Source organism: Salvelinus fontinalis, chromosome 31 (genome assembly GCF_029448725.1).
Source record: "Salvelinus fontinalis isolate EN_2023a chromosome 31, ASM2944872v1, whole genome shotgun sequence".
Lineage (NCBI taxonomy): Eukaryota > Metazoa > Chordata > Actinopteri > Salmoniformes > Salmonidae > Salvelinus > Salvelinus fontinalis.
Window position 1 is genome coordinate 14,648,041 of NC_074695.1, and position 22,947 is coordinate 14,670,987.

The 22,947-nt window shown below is 47.8% G+C and overlaps 1 protein-coding gene across 1 annotated transcript in view; it reads left to right on the plus strand.

Annotated features, from left to right (window-relative positions):
- Positions 1 to 22,947, plus strand: part of LOC129829619 (disco-interacting protein 2 homolog B-A-like) — a 151,651-nt gene that overhangs the window by 82,731 nt on the left and 45,973 nt on the right. The window contains exons 4-11 of the mRNA XM_055891417.1: positions 136 to 261; positions 3,380 to 3,595; positions 3,873 to 4,019; positions 4,675 to 4,794; positions 5,637 to 5,834; positions 6,331 to 6,422; positions 6,898 to 7,008; positions 7,176 to 7,299. Coding sequence (XP_055747392.1) covers positions 136 to 261; positions 3,380 to 3,595; positions 3,873 to 4,019; positions 4,675 to 4,794; positions 5,637 to 5,834; positions 6,331 to 6,422; positions 6,898 to 7,008; positions 7,176 to 7,299 — 1,134 coding nt within the window. The remainder of the gene's footprint in view (positions 1 to 135; positions 262 to 3,379; positions 3,596 to 3,872; positions 4,020 to 4,674; positions 4,795 to 5,636; positions 5,835 to 6,330; positions 6,423 to 6,897; positions 7,009 to 7,175; positions 7,300 to 22,947) is intronic.

Consider the following 22,947-nt stretch of genomic DNA (forward strand, 5'->3'; position numbering starts at 1 on the left):
AGAGATTGTGCTTGGTTCTGATAGTTGGTACAGTGACTGTCCTGCTGTTCTATCCCTCCAGCCTTGTTTTCTGTCTCTCCTCTCTCTCTAGTCTCTTGTTCCTGTTCTCATTTGGTCTCTCTCTCTCTCTGTCAGATATCCACACGGAGGCGGTACAGGCAGCGTTGGCCAAACACAAGGAGGAGAAGATGGCACTGCCCATGCCCACCAAACGCCGCTCTGCCTTCGTCCAGTCACCTGTAGAACACTGCACCCCTCCAGGTCACTATCATAGAGTTGAAACTATGTTATATGTAGGATTGCAAAATTACACAAACTTTCCCAAAATGTTCCAGGTGTCCTGGTATGGAAGGTTCCTGGAATTTCAAGGAAATAAGCAGGAAATCTGGGAATCCTCCAACCAGGAGTTTTGGGAAAACCATGTAGTTTTGGGAAAGTTACCGGAGTTGTTCAACCCTAAGTATATGTTTGAGTAGTACTCTGGTGGTCGATAACTAGTTATATGTTTGAGTAGTACTCTGGTGTGGTCGATAACTAGTTATATGTTTGAGTAGTACTCTGGTGGTCGATAACTAGTTATATGTTTGAGTAGTACTCTGGTGTGGTCGATAACTAGTTATATGTTTGAGTAGTACTCTGGTGGTCGATAACTAGGTATATGTTTTAGTAGTACTCTGTGGTGGTCGATAACTAGTTATATGTTTGAGTAGTACTCTGGTGGTCGATAACTAGGTATATGTTTGAGTGGTACTCTGTGGTGGTCGATAACTAGGTATATGTTTGAGTAGTACTCTGTGGTGGTCGATAACTAGTTACAGTATATCACAAAAGTGAGTACACCCCTCACATTTTTGTAAATATTTGAGTATATCTTTTCATGTGACAACACTGAAGAAATGACACTTTGCTACAATGTAAAGTAGTGAGTGTACAGCTTGTATAACAGTGTAAATTTGCTGTCCCCTCAAAATAACTCAACACACAGCCATTAATGTCTAAACCGCTGGCAACAAAAGTGAGTACACCCCTAAGTGAAAATGTCCAAATTGGGCCCAATTAGCCATGTTCCCTCCCCGGTGTCATGTGACTCGTTAGTGTTACAAGGTCTCAGGTGTGAATGGGGAGCAGGTGTGATAAATTTGGTGTCATCGCTCTCACACTCCCTCATACTGACTGGTCACTGGAAGTTCAACATGGCACCTCATGGCAAAGAACTCTCTGAGGATCTGAAAAAAATAATTGTTGCTCTACATAAAGATGGCCTGGGCTATAAGAAGATTGCCAAGACCCTGAAACTGAGCTGCAGCACGGTGGCCAAGACCATACAGAGGTTTAACTGGACAGGTTCCACTCAGAACAGGCCTCGCCATGGTCGACCAAAGAAGTTGAGTGCACGTGCTCAGCGCCATATCCAGAGGTTGTCTTTAGGAAATAGACGTATGAGTGCTGCCAGCATTGCTGCAGAGGTTGAAGGGGTGGGGGGTCAGCCTGTCAGTGCTCAGACCATACGCCGTACATTGCATCAAATTGATCTGCATGGCTGTCGTCCCAGAAGGAAGCCTCTTCTAAAGATGATGCACAAGAAAGCCCGCAAACAGTTTGCTGAATAAAAAAAGACTAAGGACATGGATTACTGGAACCATGTCCTGTGGTCTTATGAGACCAAGATAAACTTATTTGGTTCAGATGGTGTCGATAACTAGGTGTATGTTTGAGTAGTACTCTGGTGGTCGATAACTAGGTATATGTTTGAGTAGTACTGTCTGGTGGTCGATAACTAGGTATATGTTTGAGTAGTACTGTCTGGTGGTCGATAACTAGGTATATGTTTGAGTGGTACTCTGTGGTGGTCGATAACTAGGTATATGTTTGAGTAGTACTCTGGTGTGGTCGATAACTAGGTGTATGTTTGAGTAGTACTGTCTGGTGGTCGATAACTAGGTATATGTTTGAGTAGTACTCTGGGGTGGTCGATAACTAGGTATATGTTTGAGTAGTACTCTGGTGTGGTCGATAACTAGGTATATGTTTGAGTAGTACTGTCTGGTGGTCGATAACTAGGTATATGTTTGAGTAGTACTCTGGGGTGGTCGATAACTAGGTATATGTTTGAGTAGTACTCTGGTGTGGTCGATAACTAGGTATATGTTTGAGTAGTACTCTGTGGTGGTCGATAACTAGGTGTATGTTTGAGTAGTACTCTGTGGTGGTCGATAACTAGGTATGTTTGAGTAGTACTCTGTGGTGGTCGATAACTAGGTATGTTTGAGTAGTACTCTGTGGTGGTCGATAACTAGGTATATGTTTGAGTAGTACTCTGTGGTGGTCGATAACTAGGTATATGTTTGAGTGGTACTCTGTGGTGGTCGATAACTAGGTATATGTTTGAGTAGTACTCTGTGGTGGTCGATAACTAGGTATGTTTGAGTAGTACTCTGTGGTGGTCGATAACTAACCCTGGTCCTGAAGAGCGACAGTTCAGGGTGGGTGTGCACTGTGCAGGCTTTAGTTCCAGACCAGCATTAACACACCTGCTCCCTCAGTCTTGATGATCAGTAACAACTTTTGCTGAGTTGGTTTAGGTGTGAGTCGGGACAAGGCCTGCACGTCCTGTCAAGACCAGGGATGGTTGGGCTATCACAGCTTTAACCCTAGAACAGGAGATTCCACTGTTCCCCGTTCACTAACAACGTAACCCACCTGGGGGTTCCACTGTTCCCCGTTCACTAACAACGTAACCCACCTGGGGGTTCCACTGTTCCCCGTTCACTAACAACGTAACCCACCTGGGGGTTCCACTGTTCCCCGTTCACTAACAACGTAACCCACCTGGGGGTTCTAATGTTCCCCGTTCACTAACAACGTAACCCACCTGGGGGTTCCACTGTTCCCCGTTCCCTAACAACGTAACCCACCTGGGGGTTCCACTGTTCCCCGTTCACTAACAACGTAACCCACCTGGGGGTTCCACTGTTCCCCGTTCACTAACAACGTAACCCACCTGGGGGTTCCAATGTTCCCCGTTCACTAACAACGTAACCCACCTGGGGGTTCCACTGTTCCCCGTTCACTAACAACGTAACCCACCTGGGGGTTCCACTGTTCCCCGTTCACTAACAACGTAACCCACCTGGGGGTTCCACTGTTCCCCGTTCACTAACAACGTAACCCACCTGGGGGTTCCACTGTTCCCCGTTCACTAACAACGTAACCCACCTGGGGGTTCCACTGTTCCCCATTCCCTAACAACGTAACCCACCTGGGGGTTCCACTGTTCCCCGTTCACTAACAACGTAACCCACCTGGGGGATGCCACGGCAGCTATTTTGCGCAACTAATCTCACCACTCATCACAAATGTGGTTCTGTCTCCCTGTCAGACACGTCGTCAGCGTCTGAGGACGAGGGTTCCCTGCGTCGCCAGGCGGCTCTGAGTGCAGTGCTGGTCCAGAGCCTCCAGAGCCCAGACTACTGGATCAACCGCTCAGTGCAGAGCTCCTCCTCCACCTCCTCCTCCACCTCCTCCACCCTGTCCCACGGAGAGAATAAGACCCCCACTTCCGCGCTGGCCGACATACTGGCGAGCACACGCATAGGTGCGACACACACACTCTGCAAACACACACACACACACACAACCCACACGTGCATGGGTAAGACACACACCCTACAAACGCACACACGCATAGGTAAGGCCAACACAGCCAAGCATGCATAGGTTAACCCACACAGAAACCCATTTGTAAGTGAAACATCCTGTAAATACACAGGTTTGGATGACCGACAACCCTGGTTTAGGTGTCCTATAGAATAGAGCTGAAGTCAACCATCTGAGTGTTTAACTGTCCCCTCCTCTCCACCTCTTTCCTCCAGAGAACAGTGTCCCCCCAGACGTGACATCGTCAACCCCTGAGAGGCGTTCAAGGGTGGACTCCAGAGTGGACCTGCCCCCCAATGCTCTGCCCAGGGGGATGCCCCGAGGACAGAGCCGCACCAGCATGCTGGATACCACCGCTGACGGTATGCGCAAACACACACACACGCACTGCAGGACAGCGACGCGCTGATGGAACACACTACAGGACAGCGGCGCGCTGGTGGAACACACCGCAGAACCTTTTTTTCTATATAATCAGTTTTTTCTCAGAGATAATGGTACATTGACAAAACAACATTAAATGAATCTCATCTCAGTTGTGTTGAGAATGCTGCTTACATGCTATATTTGGTTCTTTTTTGGGGTGATCTGTTTTTCTGTCGTACATGTCCTGTCGTACGTGTCCAATCAGCTTGCTTTGCTACCTCGTCAGTCGCCTGTCCTGTCTGTTTGTCTACTCTTCACAGAGAGAAATACCCTTCTGTTTTTGACCCCAAGTTTAGTTCTACTGTATCTACCTGTGCTGCTTTCAAAGCACAGGCCATGTTGACCCTTTACTCTGTGTGTGTGTGTGTGTGTGTGTGTGTGTGTGTGTGTGTGTGTGTGTGTGTGTGTGTGTGTGTGTGTGTGTGTGTGTGTGTGTGTGTGTGTGTGTGTGTGTGTGTGTGCAGTTATGTGCATGCTTGTGTTGTGTTTGTGTCTCTGTATGATCGTGGCTGAGTGTGTGTGTCTATGATCATGTGTGTAATTCCCTTCCTCCTGCCTCTACCTCTGTCCTGCCTCTACCTCCGTGTCCAGGTGTACCAGTAAACAGCCGTGTGTCCACTAAGATCCAGCAGCTACTCAACACTCTGAAACGGCCCAAGAGACCTCCGCTCAGTGACTTCTTCCTGGACGACTCAGAGGAGATTGTAGAGGGTAAGATACATAGGACCCACTCCAGTACTTCAAAACATATTCCAACATTCCCAGTGGTGTAAAAGTACTTTAAAGTACTCCTTAAGTAGTTTATTTGGTATCTGTACTTTACTATTTATATTTTTGGCAACTTTTATTTTTACTTCACTACATTCCTAAAGAAAATAATGTACTTTTTACTCCATACATTTTCCCGGACACCCAAAAGTACTCGTTACATTTTGACAGGAAAATGGTCCAATTCACACACTTGTCAAGAGAACATCCCTGGTCATCCCCACTGCCTCTGATCTGGTGGACTCACTAAACACAAATGCTTTGTTTCTAAATGATGTCTGAGTGTTGGAGTTTGCCCCCTGACTATCCGTCAATAAAAAAACTAGAAATAAAATTGAGCCGTCTGGTTTGCTTAATATAAGGAAGTTGAAATGATTTTTACTTTCACTTTTGATACTAATGTACATTTGAGCAATTTCATGTACTTGTGATATTTATATTTAAAACCAAATACTTTTAGACTTATATTCAAGTAGTATTACTCAAGTAGACTTTTACTTGAGTCATTTTCAATGAAGGTTTCTTGAGTACTTTTTCCATCATTGGACATCCCTCCCTACTTCCTGAAAATGATGTAATAAGTGGAAAGCAGATATCTGTCTGTTTTATTAGTCTTTATTAAACCAGTAGAAACTCAACTTTACTCTATTTTTTTAATACTCTTTTTCTTTTCTTCACCTCATTTTCTTCTCCCATGCCCTCTTCTTTTCCTCCTCTTTCCATCCCTCTTTCCTTGCCTATCCATCCCGTCCCTGTGATCTTCTCCTACTCTCCCCTCTCCGTAGTGCCCCAGCCGGACCCCAACACCCCCAGGCCAGAGGGCCGTCAGATCATCCCAGTGAAGGGGGAGCCCCTGGGGGTGGTCAGTAACTGGCCCCCGGCCCTGCAGGCTGCCCTGGCACGTTGGGGGGCTTCACAGGCCAAGAGCCCCGCTCTCACCACCCTGGACGTTACCGGGAAACCCCTCTACACGCTGACGTACGGTAGGTCTCACCGTCTGAAATAGCACTCTGCTCCCTATATGGCAGGGAATAGGGAGCCATTTCAGACTAACCCCCAGTCTCAGATTGGACTTGTTTAGTTCATAACTAATGTTTTGTCGTTCAGAAGATCACCCTCTCAGTCAATCTATGGAGAGCTGAGGTCATATAGTCTCCTCTGAGAAATTACTCTTCTCTGTCTCTGTCTCTCTCTTTCTTTCTCGCTCTCTCTTGCTCTCGCTCTCTCTTGCTCTCGCTCTCTCTTGCTCTCGCTCTCTCTTGCTCTCGCTCTCTCTTGCTCTCGCTCTCTCTTGCTCTCACTCTCTCTCTTGCTCTCACTCTCTCTCTTGCTCTCACTCTCTCTTTCTCTTGCTCTCACTCTCTTTCTCTTGCTCTCTCTTTCTTCCTCTTGCTCTCTCTTTCTTTCTTTCTCTCTCTCTGTCTCTCTCTTTCTCCGTCTCTTTCTCCGTCTCTTTCTCTGTCTCTTTCTCTGTCTCAGGTAAACTGTGGAGCCGCAGTCTGAAGCTGGCCTACACTCTGTTAAACAAACTGGGCACGAAGAACGAACCTGTCCTGAGACCTGGAGATAGGGTACATGGTCAGAACACACAGCCAATCAGACGGGATGACACAGACACACATTTCTTCCTCTACCCTTCTCTCCTTCACGCTTTACCACATTGATTGATTGATGCTTATTTAAAAACATGATCTATGTCTTCTCCATGCAATGCACAGACAACACAATAAACAATGTAAGATATTCCCCATTGTGACACAGGTTGACGTTTATTGTCATGAATCTTGCCCTGGAGGCAGAACTGAGCGATTTCCGCTAGATGGGCCAGCTGAAAAGTCAAAATTTGCTATATCGTAAAATTTCATGAAAACAGATATTTGCTTTTTGTTCTTAATTTAAGGTTGGGGTTAAAATCAGATTTTGTGGCTGTGCCAGCTAGTGACCCCTCTGCAGAGCTCCCTCCAGTGCATGAGTCATCCCAGTAAATGCCAACCTGCCATTGTGAGGTGCTGTACTGTGTCTGAAACTGTACTGTCTATCCCCTAGGTGGCATTGGTGTACCCTAACACTGACCCTGCGATGTTCTGGGTGGCCTTCTATGGCTGTCTCCTAGCAGAGGTCATCCCTGTACCCATAGAGGTGCCACTGTCTCGGCAGGTAAGGACTTCAATACCCACTCAGGCATATCTGGGTTCAAATTCTATTTAATTAACTATAATAAAATCCCTTGCTATTACACAGCAAAATACAGTGGCATTTAAAAGGTAATGATCTAGATTTTATTTGTCCTTTTCAAATGCTTATATTTGTGTTTCACAACCCAGGACGCAGGCAGTCTTCAGATTGGCTTCCTATTGGGCAGCTGTGGGGTGGGCCTCGCCCTGACCAGTGAGCTCTGTCTTAAAGGACTGCCCAAGACTCCCCAGGGAGAGATCATGCAGTTCAAAGGTCAGCACAGCTGGCATTGCTGGTAGATGTCCATTGTATTGTGGATGGGTAGATGTCCGTTATATTGTGGATGGGTAGATGTCCGTTATATTGTGGATAGGTAGACGTCCGTCGTTATATTATGGATGGGTAGACGTCCGTCGTTATATTGTGGATGGGTAGACGTCCGTTATATTGTGGATGGGTAGACGTCCGTTATATTGTGGATGGGTAGACGTCCGTCGTTATATTGTGGATGGGTAGACGTCCGTCGTTATATTGTGGGTGGGTAGACGTCCGTCGTTATATTGTGGATGGGTAGACGTCCGTCGTTATATTGTGGATGGGTAGACGTCCGTTATATTGTGGGTGGGTAGACGTCCGTCGTTATATTGTGGATAGGTAGACGTCCGTCGTTATATTGTGGATGGGTAGACGTCCGTTATATTGTGGATGGGTAGACGTCCGTCGTTATATTGTGGATGGGTAGACGTCCGTTATATTGTGGGTGGGTAGACGTCCGTTATATTGTGGGTGGGTAGACGTCCGTCGTTATATTGTGGATAGGTAGACGTCCGTCGTTATATTGTGGATGGGTAGACGTCCGTCGTTATATTGTGGATGGGTAGACGTCCGTTATATTGTGGATGGGTAGACGTCCGTTATATTGTGGATGGGTAGACGCCCGTTATATTGTGGATGGGTAGACGTCCGTCGTTATATTGTGGATGGGTAGACGTCCGTCGTTATATTGTGGGTGGGTAGACGTCCGTTATATTGTGGATGGGTAGACGTCCGTCGTTATATTGTGGGTGGGTAGACGTCCGTCGTTATATTGTGGATGGGTAGACGTCCGTCGTTATATTGTGGGTGGGTAGACGTCCGTCGTTATATTGTGGATGGGTAGACGTCCGTCGTTATATTGTGGATGGGTAGACGTCCGTCGTTATATTGTGGATGGGTAGACGTCCGTCGTTATATTGTGGATGGGTAGACGTCCGTTATATTGTGGATGGGTAGACGTCCGTCGTTATATTGTGGATGGGTAGACGTCCGTCGTTATATTGTGGATGGGTAGACGTCCGTTATATTGTGGATGGGTAGACGTCCGTCGTTATATTGTGGATGGGTAGACGTCCGTCGTTATATTGTGGATGGGTAGACGTCCGTCGTTATATTGTGGATGGGTAGACGTCCGTCGTTATATTGTGGATGGGTAGACGTCCGTCGTTATATTGTGGATGGGTAGACGTCCGTCGTTATATTGTGGGTGGGTAGACGTCCGTCGTTATATTGTGGATGGGTAGACGTCCGTCGTTATATTGTGGATGGGTAGACGTCCGTCGTTATATTGTGGATGGGTAGACGTCCGTCGTTATATTGTGGATGGGTAGATGTCCGTTATATTGTGGATGGGTAGACGTCCGTCGTTATATTGTGGATGGGTAGACGTCCGTCGTTATATTGTGGATGGGTAGACGTCCGTCGTTATATTGTGGATGGGTAGACGTCCGTCGTTATATTGTGGATGGGTAGACGTCCGTCGTTATATTGTGGATGGGTAGACGTCCGTTATATTGTGGATGGGTAGACGTCCGTCGTTATATTGTGGATGGGTAGACGTCCGTCGTTATATTGTGGATGGGTAGACGTCCGTCGTTATATTGTGGATGGGTAGACGTCCGTCGTTATATTGTGGATGGGTAGACGTCCGTCGTTATATTGTGGATGGGTAGACGTCCGTCGTTATATTGTGGATGGGTAGACGTCCGTCGTTATATTGTGGGTGGGTAGACGTCCGTTATATTGTGGGTGGGTAGACGTCCGTCGTTATATTGTGGATGGGTAGACGTCCGTCGTTATATTGTGGATGGGTAGACGTCCGTCGTTATATTGTGGATGGGTAGACGTCCGTCGTTATATTGTGGATGGGTAGACGTCCGTCGTTATATTGTGGATGGGTAGACGTCCGTCGTTATATTGTGGATGGGTAGACGTCCGTTATATTGTGGATGGGTAGACGTCCGTCGTTATATTGTGGATGGGTAGACGTCCGTTATATTGTGGGTGGGTAGACGTCCGTTATATTGTGGGTGGGTAGACGTCCGTCGTTATATTGTGGATAGGTAGACGTCCGTCGTTATATTGTGGATGGGTAGACGTCCGTCGTTATATTGTGGATGGGTAGACGTCCGTTATATTGTGGATGGGTAGACGTCCGTTATATTGTGGATGGGTAGACGCCCGTTATATTGTGGATGGGTAGACGTCCGTCGTTATATTGTGGATGGGTAGACGTCCGTCGTTATATTGTGGGTGGGTAGACGTCCGTTATATTGTGGATGGGTAGACGTCCGTCGTTATATTGTGGGTGGGTAGACGTCCGTCGTTATATTGTGGATGGGTAGACGTCCGTCGTTATATTGTGGGTGGGTAGACGTCCGTCGTTATATTGTGGATGGGTAGACGTCCGTCGTTATATTGTGGATGGGTAGACGTCCGTCGTTATATTGTGGATGGGTAGACGTCCGTCGTTATATTGTGGATGGGTAGACGTCCGTTATATTGTGGATGGGTAGACGTCCGTCGTTATATTGTGGATGGGTAGACGTCCGTCGTTATATTGTGGATGGGTAGACGTCCGTTATATTGTGGATGGGTAGACGTCCGTCGTTATATTGTGGATGGGTAGACGTCCGTCGTTATATTGTGGATGGGTAGACGTCCGTCGTTATATTGTGGATGGGTAGACGTCCGTCGTTATATTGTGGATGGGTAGACGTCCGTCGTTATATTGTGGATGGGTAGACGTCCGTCGTTATATTGTGGGTGGGTAGACGTCCGTCGTTATATTGTGGATGGGTAGACGTCCGTCGTTATATTGTGGATGGGTAGACGTCCGTCGTTATATTGTGGATGGGTAGACGTCCGTCGTTATATTGTGGATGGGTAGATGTCCGTTATATTGTGGATGGGTAGACGTCCGTCGTTATATTGTGGATGGGTAGACGTCCGTCGTTATATTGTGGATGGGTAGACGTCCGTCGTTATATTGTGGATGGGTAGACGTCCGTCGTTATATTGTGGATGGGTAGACGTCCGTCGTTATATTGTGGATGGGTAGACGTCCGTTATATTGTGGATGGGTAGACGTCCGTCGTTATATTGTGGATGGGTAGACGTCCGTCGTTATATTGTGGATGGGTAGACGTCCGTCGTTATATTGTGGATGGGTAGACGTCCGTCGTTATATTGTGGATGGGTAGACGTCCGTCGTTATATTGTGGATGGGTAGACGTCCGTCGTTATATTGTGGATGGGTAGACGTCCGTCGTTATATTGTGGGTGGGTAGACGTCCGTTATATTGTGGGTGGGTAGACGTCCGTCGTTATATTGTGGATGGGTAGACGTCCGTCGTTATATTGTGGATGGGTAGACGTCCGTCGTTATATTGTGGATGGGTAGACGTCCGTCGTTATATTGTGGATGGGTAGACGTCCGTCGTTATATTGTGGATGGGTAGACGTCCGTCGTTATATTGTGGATGGGTAGACGTCCGTTATATTGTGGATGGGTAGACGTCCGTTATATTGTGGATGGGTAGACGTCCGTTATATTGTGGATAGGTAGACGTCCGTCGTTATATTGTGGGTGGGTAGACGTCCGTTATATTGTGGGTGGGTAGACGTCCGTCGTTATATTGTGGATGGGTAGACGTCCGTCGTTATATTGTGGATGGGTAGACGTCCGTCGTTATATTGTGGATGGGTAGACGTCCGTCGTTATATTGTGGATGGGTAGACGTCCGTCGTTATATTGTGGATGGGTAGACGTCCGTCGTTATATTGTGGATGGGTAGACGTCCGTCGTTATATTGTGGATGGGTAGACGTCCGTCGTTATATTGTGGATGGGTAGACGTCCGTTATATTGTGGATGGGTAGACGTCCGTTATATTGTGGATGGGTAGACGTCCGTTATATTGTGGATGGGTAGACGTCCGTCGTTATATTGTGGGTGGGTAGACGTCCGTTATATTGTGGATGGGTAGACGTCCGTTATATTGTGGGTGGGTAGACGTCCGTCGTTATATTGTGGATGGGTAGACGTCCGTTATATTGTGGGTGGGTAGACGTCCGTTATATTGTGGGTGGGTAGACGTCCGTTATATTGTGGGTGGGTAGACGTCCGTTATATTGTGGGTGGGTAGACGTCCGTTATATTGTGGGTGGGTAGACGTCCGTTATATTGTGGATGGGTAGACGTCCGTCGTTATATTGTGGATGGGTAGACGTCCGTTATATTGTGGGTGGGTAGACGTCCGTTATATTGTGGATGGGTAGACGTCCGTCGTTATATTGTGGATGGGTAGACGTCCGTTATATTGTGGGTGGGTAGACGTCCGTTATATTGTGGATGGGTAGACGTCCGTCGTTATATTGTGGATGGGTAGACGTCCGTCGTTATATTGTGGATGGGTAGACGTCCGTTATATTGTGGGTGGGTAGACGTCCGTTATATTGTGGATGGGTAGACGTCCGTCGTTATATTGTGGATGGGTAGACGTCCGTCGTTATATTGTGGATGGGTAGACGTCCGTCGTTATATTGTGGATGGGTAGACGTCCGTTATATTGTGGATGGGTAGACGTCCGTTATATTGTGGATGGGTAGACGTCCGTCGTTATATTGTGGGTGGGTAGACGTCCGTCGTTATATTGTGGGTGGGTAGACGTCCGTTATATTGTGGATGGGTAGACGTCCGTCGTTATATTGTGGATGGGTAGACGTCCGTTATATTGTGGATGGGTAGACGTCCGTCGTTATATTGTGGATGGGTAGACGTCCGTCGTTATATTGTGGATGGGTAGACGTCCGTTATATTGTGGATGGGTAGACGTCCGTCGTTATATTGTGGATGGGTAGACGTCCGTCGTTATATTGTGGATGGGTAGACGTCCGTTATATTGTGGATGGGTAGACGTCCGTCGTTATATTGTGGATGGGTAGACGCCCGTCGTTATATTGTGGATGGGTAGACGTCCGTCGTTATATTGTGGATGGGTAGACGTCCGTCGTTATATTGTGGATGGGTAGACGTCCGTTATATTGTGGATGGTTAGACGTCCGTCGTTATATTGTGGGTGGGTAGACGTCCGTTATATTGTGGATGGGTAGACGTCCGTCGTTATATTGTGGATGGGTAGACGTCCGTCGTTATATTGTGGGTGGGTAGACGTCCGTCGTTATATTGTGGATGGGTAGACGTCCGTTATATTGTGGATGGGTAGACGTCCGTCGTTATATTGTGGATGGGTAGACGTCCGTCGTTATATTGTGGATGGGTAGACGCCCGTCGTCATGTGGATGGGTAGACGTCCGTCGTTATATTGTGGATGGGTAGACGTCCGTCGTTATATTGTGGATGGGTAGACGTCCGTCGTTATATTGTGGATGGGTAGACGTCCGTCGTTATATTGTGGATGGGTAGACGTCCGTCGTTATATTGTGGATGGGTAGACGTCCGTTATATTGTGGGTGGGTAGACGTCCGTTATATTGTGGATGGGTAGACGTCCGTCGTTATATTGTGGATGGGTAGACGTCCGTCGTTATATTGTGGATGGGTAGACGTCCGTCGTTATATTGTGGATGGGTAGACGTCCGTTATATTGTGGATGGGTAGACGTCCGTTATATTGTGGATGGGTAGACGTCCGTCGTTATATTGTGGGTGGGTAGACGTCCGTCGTTATATTGTGGGTGGGTAGACGTCCGTTATATTGTGGATGGGTAGACGTCCGTCGTTATATTGTGGATGGGTAGACGTCCGTTATATTGTGGATGGGTAGACGTCCGTCGTTATATTGTGGATGGGTAGACGTCCGTCGTTATATTGTGGATGGGTAGACGTCCGTTATATTGTGGATGGGTAGACGTCCGTCGTTATATTGTGGATGGGTAGACGTCCGTCGTTATATTGTGGATGGGTAGACGTCCGTTATATTGTGGATGGGTAGACGTCCGTCGTTATATTGTGGATGGGTAGACGCCCGTCGTTATATTGTGGATGGGTAGACGTCCGTCGTTATATTGTGGATGGGTAGACGTCCGTCGTTATATTGTGGATGGGTAGACGTCCGTTATATTGTGGATGGTTAGACGTCCGTCGTTATATTGTGGGTGGGTAGACGTCCGTTATATTGTGGATGGGTAGACGTCCGTCGTTATATTGTGGATGGGTAGACGTCCGTCGTTATATTGTGGATGGGTAGACGTCCGTCGTTATATTGTGGATGGGTAGACGTCCGTTATATTGTGGATGGGTAGACGTCCGTCGTTATATTGTGGATGGGTAGACGTCCGTCGTTATATTGTGGATGGGTAGACGCCCGTCGTCATGTGGATGGGTAGACGTCCGTCGTTATATTGTGGATGGGTAGACGTCCGTCGTTATATTGTGGATGGGTAGACGTCCGTCGTTATATTGTGGATGGGTAGACGTCCGTCGTTATATTGTGGATGGGTAGACGTCCGTCATTATATTGTGGATGGGTAGACGTCCGTCGTTATATTGTGGATGGGTAGACGTCCGTTATATTGTGGATGGGTAGACGTCCGTCGTTATATTGTGGATGGGTAGACGTCCGTTATATTGTGGATGGGTAGACGTCCGTTATATTGTGGATGGGTAGACGTCCGTTATATTGTGGATGGGTAGACGTCCGTTATATTGTGGATGGGTAGACGTCCGTCGTTATATTGTGGGTGGGTAGACGTCCGTTATATTGTGGGTGGGTAGACGTCCGTCGTTATATTGTGGATGGGTAGACGTCCGTTATATTGTGGGTGGGTAGACGTCCGTTATATTGTGGATGGGTAGACGTCCGTCGTTATATTGTGGATGGGTAGACGTCCGTTATATTGTGGATGGGTAGACGTCCGTTATATTGTGGATGGGTAGACGTCCGTCGTTATATTGTGGATGGGTAGACGTCCGTCGTTATATTGTGGATGGGTAGACGTCCGTCGTTATATTGTGGATGGGTAGACGTCCGTCGTTATATTGTGGATGGGTAGACGTCCGTCGTTATATTGTGGATGGGTAGACGTCCGTCGTTATATTGTGGATGGGTAGACGTCCGTCGTTATATTGTGGGTGGGTAGACGTCCGTCGTTATATTGTGGATGGGTAGACGTCCGTCGTTATATTGTGGATGGGTAGACGTCCGTCGTTATATTGTGGATGGGTAGACGTCCGTTATATTGTGGATGGGTAGACGTCCGTCGTTATATTGTGGATGGGTAGACGTCCGTCGTTATATTGTGGATGGGTAGACGTCCGTCGTTATATTGTGGATGGGTAGACGTCCGTCGTTATATTGTGGATGGGTAGACGTCCGTTATATTGTGGATGGGTAGACGTCCGTCGTTATATTGTGGATGGGTAGACGCCCGTCGTCATGTGGATGGGTAGACGTCCGTCGTTATATTGTGGATGGGTAGACGTCCGTCGTTATATTGTGGATGGGTAGACGTCCGTCGTTATATTGTGGATGGGTAGACGTCCGTCGTTATATTGTGGATGGGTAGACGTCCGTTATATTGTGGATGGGTAGACGTCCGTTATATTGTGGATGGGTAGACGTCCGTTATATTGTGGATGGGTAGACGTCCGTTATATTGTGGATGGGTAGACGTCCGTTGTATTGTGGATGGGTAGACGTCCGTTATATTGTGGATGGGTAGACGTCCGTTGTATTGTGGATGGGTAGACGTCCGTTGTATTGTGGATGGGTAGACGTCCGTTATATTGTGGATGGGTAGACGTCCGTTGTATTGTGGATGGGTAGACGTCCGTTATATTGTGGATGGGTAGACGTCCGTTATATTGTGGATGGGTAGACGTCCGTTGTATTGTGGATGGGTAGACGTCCGTTGTATTGTGGATGGGTAGACGTCCGTTGTATTGTGGATGGGTAGACGTCCGTTATATTGTGGATGGGTAGACGTTCGTCGTTATATTGTGGATGGGTAGACGTCCGTCGTTATATTGTGGGTGGGTAGACGTCCGTTATATTGTGGATGGGTAGACGTCCGTCGTTATATTGTGGATGGGTAGACGTCCGTCGTTATATTGTGGATGGGTAGACGTCCGTCGTTATATTGTGGATGGGTAGACGTCCGTCGTTATATTGTGGATGGGTAGACGTCCGTCGTTATATTGTGGATGGGTAGACGTCCGTTATATTGTGGATGGGTAGACGTCCGTCGTTATATTGTGGATGGGTAGACGTCCGTCGTTATATTGTGGATGGGTAGACGTCCGTCGTTATATTGTGGATGGGTAGACGTCCGTCGTTATATTGTGGGTGGGTAGATGTCCGTTATATTGTGGGTGGGTAGACGTCCGTCGTTATATTGTGGATGGGTAGACGTCCGTCGTTATATTGTGGATGGGTAGACGTCCGTCGTTATATTGTGGATGGGTAGACGTCCGTCGTTATATTGTGGATGGGTAGACGTCCGTTATATTGTGGATGGGTAGACGTCCGTTATATTGTGGATGGGTAGACGTCCGTCGTTATATTGTGGATGGGTAGACGTCCGTCGTTATATTGTGGATGGGTAGACGTCCGTTATATTGTGGATGGGTAGCCGTCCGTTATATTGTGGGTGGGTAGACGTCCGTCGTTATATTGTGGATGGGTAGACGTCCGTCGTTATATTGTGGGTGGGTAGACGTCCGTTATATTGTGGGTGGGTAGACGTCCGTTATATTGTGGATGGGTAGACGTCCGTCGTTATATTGTGGATGGGTAGACGTCCGTCGTTATATTGTGGGTGGGTAGACGTCCGTCGTTATATTGTGGATGGGTAGACGTCCGTTATATTGTGGGTGGGTAGACGTCCGTTATATTGTGGGTGGGTAGACGTCCGTCGTTATATTGTGGGTGGGTAGACGTCCGTCGTTATATTGTGGATGGGTAGACGTCCGTCGTTATATTGTGGGTGGGTAGACGTCCGTTATATTGTGGATGGGTAGACGTCCGTCGTTATGTTGTGGATGGGTAGACGTCCGTCGTTATATTGTGGATGGGTAGACGTCCGTCGTTATATTGTGGATGGGTAGACGTCCGTCGTTATATTGTGGATGGGTAGACGCCCGTCGTCATGTGGATGGGTAGACGTCCGTCGTTATATTGTGGATGGGTAGACTTCCGTCGTTATATTGTGGATGGGTAGACGTCCGTCGTTATATTGTGGATGGGTAGACGCCCGTTATATTGTGGATGGGTAGACGTCCGTCGTTATATTGTGGGTGGGTAGACGTCCGTTATATTGTGGATGGGTAGACGTCCGTCGTTATATTGTGGATGGGTAGACGTCCGTCGTTATATTGTGGATGGGTAGACGTCCGTCGTTATATTGTGGATGGGTAGACGTCCGTCGTTATATTGTGGGTGGGTAGACGTCCGTCGTTATATTGTGGATGGGTAGACGTCCGTCGTTATATTGTGGATGGGTAGACGTCCGTTATATTGTGGATGGGTAGACGTCCGTCGTTATATTGTGGATGGGTAGACGTCCGTCGTTATATTGTGGATGGGTAGACGTCCGTTATATTGTGGATGGGTAGACGTCCGTCGTTATATTGTGGGTGGGTAGACGTCCGTCGTTATATTGTGGATGGGTAGACGTCCGTCGTTATATTGTGGATGGGTAGACGTCCGTCGTTATATTGTGGATGGGTAGACGTCCGTTATATTGTGGATGGGTAGACGTCCGTCGTTATATTGTGGATGGGTAGACGTCCGTCGTTATATTGTGGATGGGTAGACGTCCGTCGTTATATTGTGGATGGGTAGACGTCCGTCGTTATATTGTGGATGGGTAGACGTCCGTTATATTGTGGATGGGTAGACGTCCGTCGTTATATTGTGGATGGGTAGACGCCCGTCGTCATGTGGATGGGTAGACGTCCGTCGTTATATTGTGGATGGGTAGACGTCCGTCGTTATATTGTGGATGGGTAGACGTCCGTCGTTATATTGTGGATGGGTAGACGTCCGTCGTTATATTGTGGATGGGTAGACGTCCGTTATATTGTGGATGGGTAGACGTCCGTTATATTGTGGATGGGTAGACGTCCGTTATATTGTGGATGGGTAGACGTCCGTTATATTGTGGATGGGTAGACGTCCGTTGTATTGTGGATGGGTAGACGTCCGTTATATTGTGGATGGGTAGACGTCCGTTGTATTGTGGATGGGTAGACGTCCGTTATATTGTGGATGGGTAGACGTCCGTCGTTATATTGTGGATGGGTAGACGTCCGTCGTTATATTGTGGATGGGTAGACGCCCGTTATATTGTGGATGGGTAGACGTCCGTCGTTATATTGTGGGTGGGTAGACGTCCGTTATATTGTGGATGGGTAGACGTCCGTCGTTATATTGTGGATGGGTAGACGTCCGTCGTTATATTGTGGATGGGTAGACGTCCGTCGTTATATTGTGGATGGGTAGACGTCCGTCGTTATATTGTGGGTGGGTAGACGTCCGTCGTTATATTGTGGATGGGTAGACGTCCGTCGTTATATTGTGGATGGGTAGACGTCCGTTATATTGTGGATGGGTAGACGTCCGTCGTTATATTGTGGATGGGTAGACGTCCGTCGTTATATTGTGGATGGGTAGACGTCCGTTATATTGTGGATGGGTAGACGTCCGTCGTTATATTGTGGGTGGGTAGACGTCCGTCGTTATATTGTGGATGGGTAGACGTCCGTCGTTATATTGTGGATGGGTAGACGTCCGTCGTTATATTGTGGATGGGTAGACGTCCGTTATATTGTGGATGGGTAGACGTCCGTCGTTATATTGTGGATGGGTAGACGTCCGTCGTTATATTGTGGATGGGTAGACGTCCGTCGTTATATTGTGGATGGGTAGACGTCCGTCGTTATATTGTGGATGGGTAGACGTCCGTTATATTGTGGATGGGTAGACGTCCGTCGTTATATTGTGGATGGGTAGACGCCCGTCGTCATGTGGATGGGTAGACGTCCGTCGTTATATTGTGGATGGGTAGACGTCCGTCGTTATATTGTGGATGGGTAGACGTCCGTCGTTATATTGTGGATGGGTAGACGTCCGTCGTTATATTGTGGATGGGTAGACGTCCGTTATATTGTGGATGGGTAGACGTCCGTTATATTGTGGATGGGTAGACGTCCGTTATATTGTGGATGGGTAGACGTCCGTTATATTGTGGATGGGTAGACGTCCGTTGTATTGTGGATGGGTAGACGTCCGTTATATTGTGGATGGGTAGACGTCCGTTGTATTGTGGATGGGTAGACGTCCGTTATATTGTGGATGGGTAGACGTCCGTTATATTGTGGATGGGTAGACGTCCGTCGTTATATTGTGGATGGGTAGACGTCCGTCGTTATATTGTGGGTGGGTAGACGTCCGTCGTTATATTGTGGGTGGGTAGACGTCCGTTATATTGTGGATGGGTAGACGTCCGTCGTTATATTGTGGATGGGTAGACGTCCGTCGTTATATTGTGGGTGGGTAGACGTCCGTCGTTATATTGTGGATGGGTAGACGTCCGTCGTTATATTGTGGATGGGTAGACGTCCGTCGTTATATTGTGGATGGGTAGACGTCCGTCGTTATATTGTGGATGGGTAGACGTCCGTCGTTATATTGTGGATGGGTAGACGTCCGTCGTTATATTGTGGATGGGTAGACGTCCGTCGTTATATTGTGGATGGGTAGACGTCCGTCGTTATATTGTGGATGGGTAGACGTCCGTCGTTATATTGTGGATGGGTAGACGTCCGTCGTTATATTGTGGATGGGTAGACGTCCGTCGTTATATTGTGGATGGGTAGACGTCCGTCGTTATATTGTGGATGGGTAGACGTCCGTCGTTATATTGTGGATGGGTAGACGTCCGTCGTTATATTGTGGGTGGGTAGATGTCCGTTATATTGTGGGTGGGTAGACGTCCGTCGTTATATTGTGGATGGGTAGACGTCCGTCGTTATATTGTGGATGGGTAGACGTCCGTCGTTATATTGTGGATGGGTAGACGTCCGTCGTTATATTGTGGATGGGTAGACGTCCGTTATATTGTGGATGGGTAGACGTCCGTCGTTATATTGTGGATGGGTAGACGTCCGTTATATTGTGGATGGGTAGACGTCCGTCGTTATATTGTGGGTGGGTAGACGTCCGTTATATTGTGGATGGGTAGACGTCCGTCGTTATATTGTGGATGGGTAGACGTCCGTCGTTATATTGTGGATGGGTAGACGTCCGTTATATTGTGGGTGGGTAGACGTCCGTTATATTGTGGATGGGTAGACGTCCGTCGTTATATTGTGGATGGGTAGACGTCCGTCGTTATATTGTGGGTGGGTAGACGTCCGTCGTTATATTGTGGATGGGTAGACGTCCGTTATATTGTGGGTGGGTAGACGTCCGTTATATTGTGGATGGGTAGACGTCCGTCGTTATATTGTGGGTGGGTAGACGTCCGTCGTTATATTGTGGGTGGGTAGACGTCCGTCGTTATATTGTGGATGGGTAGACGTCCGTCGTTATATTGTGGGTGGGTAGACGTCCGTTATATTGTGGATGGGTAGACGTCCGTCGTTATATTGTGGATGGGTAGACGTCCGTCGTTATATTGTGGATGGGTAGACGTCCGTCGTTATATTGTGGATGGGTAGACGTCCGTCGTTATATTGTGGATGGGTAGACGCCCGTCGTCATGTGGATGGGTAGACGTCCGTCGTTATATTGTGGATGGGTAGACGTCCGTCGTTATATTGTGGATGGGTAGACGTCCGTCGTTATATTGTGGATGGGTAGACGCCCGTTATATTGTGGATGGGTAGACGTCCGTCGTTATATTGTGGGTGGGTAGACGTCCGTTATATTGTGGATGGGTAGACGTCCGTCGTTATATTGTGGATGGGTAGACGTCCGTCGTTATATTGTGGATGGGTAGACGTCCGTTATATTGTGGATGGGTAGACGTCCGTCGTTATATTGTGGATGGGTAGACGTCCGTCGTTATATTGTGGATGGGTAGACGTCCGTTATATTGTGGATGGGTAGACGTCCGTCGTTATATTGTGGGTGGGTAGACGTCCGTCGTTATATTGTGGATGGGTAGACGTCCGTCGTTATATTGTGGATGGGTAGACGTCCGTCGTTATATTGTGGATGGGTAGACGTCCGTTATATTGTGGATGGGTAGACGTCCGTCGTTATATTGTGGATGGGTAGACGTCCGTCGTTATATTGTGGATGGGTAGACGTCCGTCGTTATATTGTGGATGGGTAGACGTCCGTCGTTATATTGTGGATGGGTAGACGTCCGTTATATTGTGGATGGGTAGACGTCCGTCGTTATATTGTGGATGGGTAGACGCCCGTCGTCATGTGGATGGGTAGACGTCCGTCGTTATATTGTGGATGGGTAGACGTCCGTCGTTATATTGTGGATGGGTAGACGTCCGTCGTTATATTGTGGATGGGTAGACGTCCGTCGTTATATTGTGGATGGGTAGACGTCCGTTATATTGTGGATGGGTAGACGTCCGTTATATTGTGGATGGGTAGATGTCCGTTATATTGTGGGTGGGTAGACGTCCGTCGTTATATTGTGGATGGGTAGACGTCCGTCGTTATATTGTGGATGGGTAGACGTCCGTCGTTATATTGTGGATGGGTAGACGTCCGTTATATTGTGGATGGGTAGACGTCCGTCGTTATATTGTGGATGGGTAGACGTCCGTTATATTGTGGATGGGTAGACGTCCGTCGTTATATTGTGGGTGGGTAGACGTCCGTTATATTGTGGATGGGTAGACGTCCGTCGTTATATTGTGGATGGGTAGACGTCCGTCGTTATATTGTGGATGGGTAGACGTCCGTTATATTGTGGGTGGGTAGACGTCCGTTATATTGTGGATGGGTAGACGTCCGTCGTTATATTGTGGATGGGTAGACGTCCGTCGTTATATTGTGGGTGGGTAGACGTCCGTCGTTATATTGTGGATGGGTAGACGTCCGTTATATTGTGGGTGGGTAGACGTCCGTTATATTGTGGATGGGTAGACGTCCGTCGTTATATTGTGGGTGGGTAGACGTCCGTCGTTATATTGTGGGTGGGTAGACGTCCGTCGTTATATTGTGGATGGGTAGACGTCCGTCGTTATATTGTGGGTGGGTAGACGTCCGTTATATTGTGGATGGGTAGACGTCCGTCGTTATATTGTGGATGGGTAGACGTCCGTCGTTATATTGTGGATGGGTAGACGTCCGTCGTTATATTGTGGATGGGTAGACGTCCGTCGTTATATTGTGGATGGGTAGACGCCCGTCGTCATGTGGATGGGTAGACGTCCGTCGTTATATTGTGGATGGGTAGACGTCCGTCGTTATATTGTGGATGGGTAGACGTCCGTCGTTATATTGTGGATGGGTAGACGCCCGTTATATTGTGGATGGGTAGACGTCCGTCGTTATATTGTGGGTGGGTAGACGTCCGTTATATTGTGGATGGGTAGACGTCCGTCGTTATATTGTGGATGGGTAGACGTCCGTCGTTATATTGTGGATGGGTAGACGTCCGTCGTTATATTGTGGATGGGTAGACGTCCGTCGTTATATTGTGGATGGGTAGACGTCCGTTATATTGTGGATGGGTAGACGTCCGTCGTTATATTGTGGATGGGTAGACGTCCGTTATATTGTGGATGGGTAGACGTCCGTCGTTATATTGTGGGTGGGTAGACGTCCGTCGTTATATTGTGGGTGGGTAGACGTCCGTCGTTATATTGTGGATGGGTAGACGTCCGTCGTTATATTGTGGATGGGTAGACGTCCGTTATATTGTGGATGGGTAGACGTCCGTCGTTATATTGTGGATGGGTAGACGTCCGTCGTTATATTGTGGATGGGTAGACGTCCGTCGTTATATTGTGGATGGGTAGACGTCCGTTATATTGTGGATGGGTAGACGTCCGTCGTTATATTGTGGATGGGTAGACGCCCGTCGTCATGTGGATGGGTAGACGTCCGTCGTTATATTGTGGATGGGTAGACGTCCGTCGTTATATTGTGGATGGGTAGACGTCCGTCGTTATATTGTGGATGGGTAGACGTCCGTCGTTATATTGTGGATGGGTAGACGTCCGTTATATTGTGGATGGGTAGACGTCCGTTATATTGTGGATGGGTAGACGTCCGTTATATTGTGGATGGGTAGACGTCCGTTATATTGTGGATGGGTAGACGTCCGTTGTATTGTGGATGGGTAGACGTCCGTTATATTGTGGATGGGTAGACGTCCGTTGTATTGTGGATGGGTAGACGTCCGTTGTATTGTGGATGGGTAGACGTCCGTTATATTGTGGATGGGTAGACGTCCGTTGTATTGTGGATGGGTAGACGTCCGTTATATTGTGGATGGGTAGACGTCCGTTGTATTGTGGATGGGTAGACGTCCGTTGTATTGTGGATGGGTAGACGTCCGTTGTATTGTGGATGGGTAGACGTCCGTTATATTGTGGATGGGTAGACGTCCGTTGTATTGTGGATGGGTAGACGTCCGTTATATTGTGGATGGGTAGACGTCCGTTAT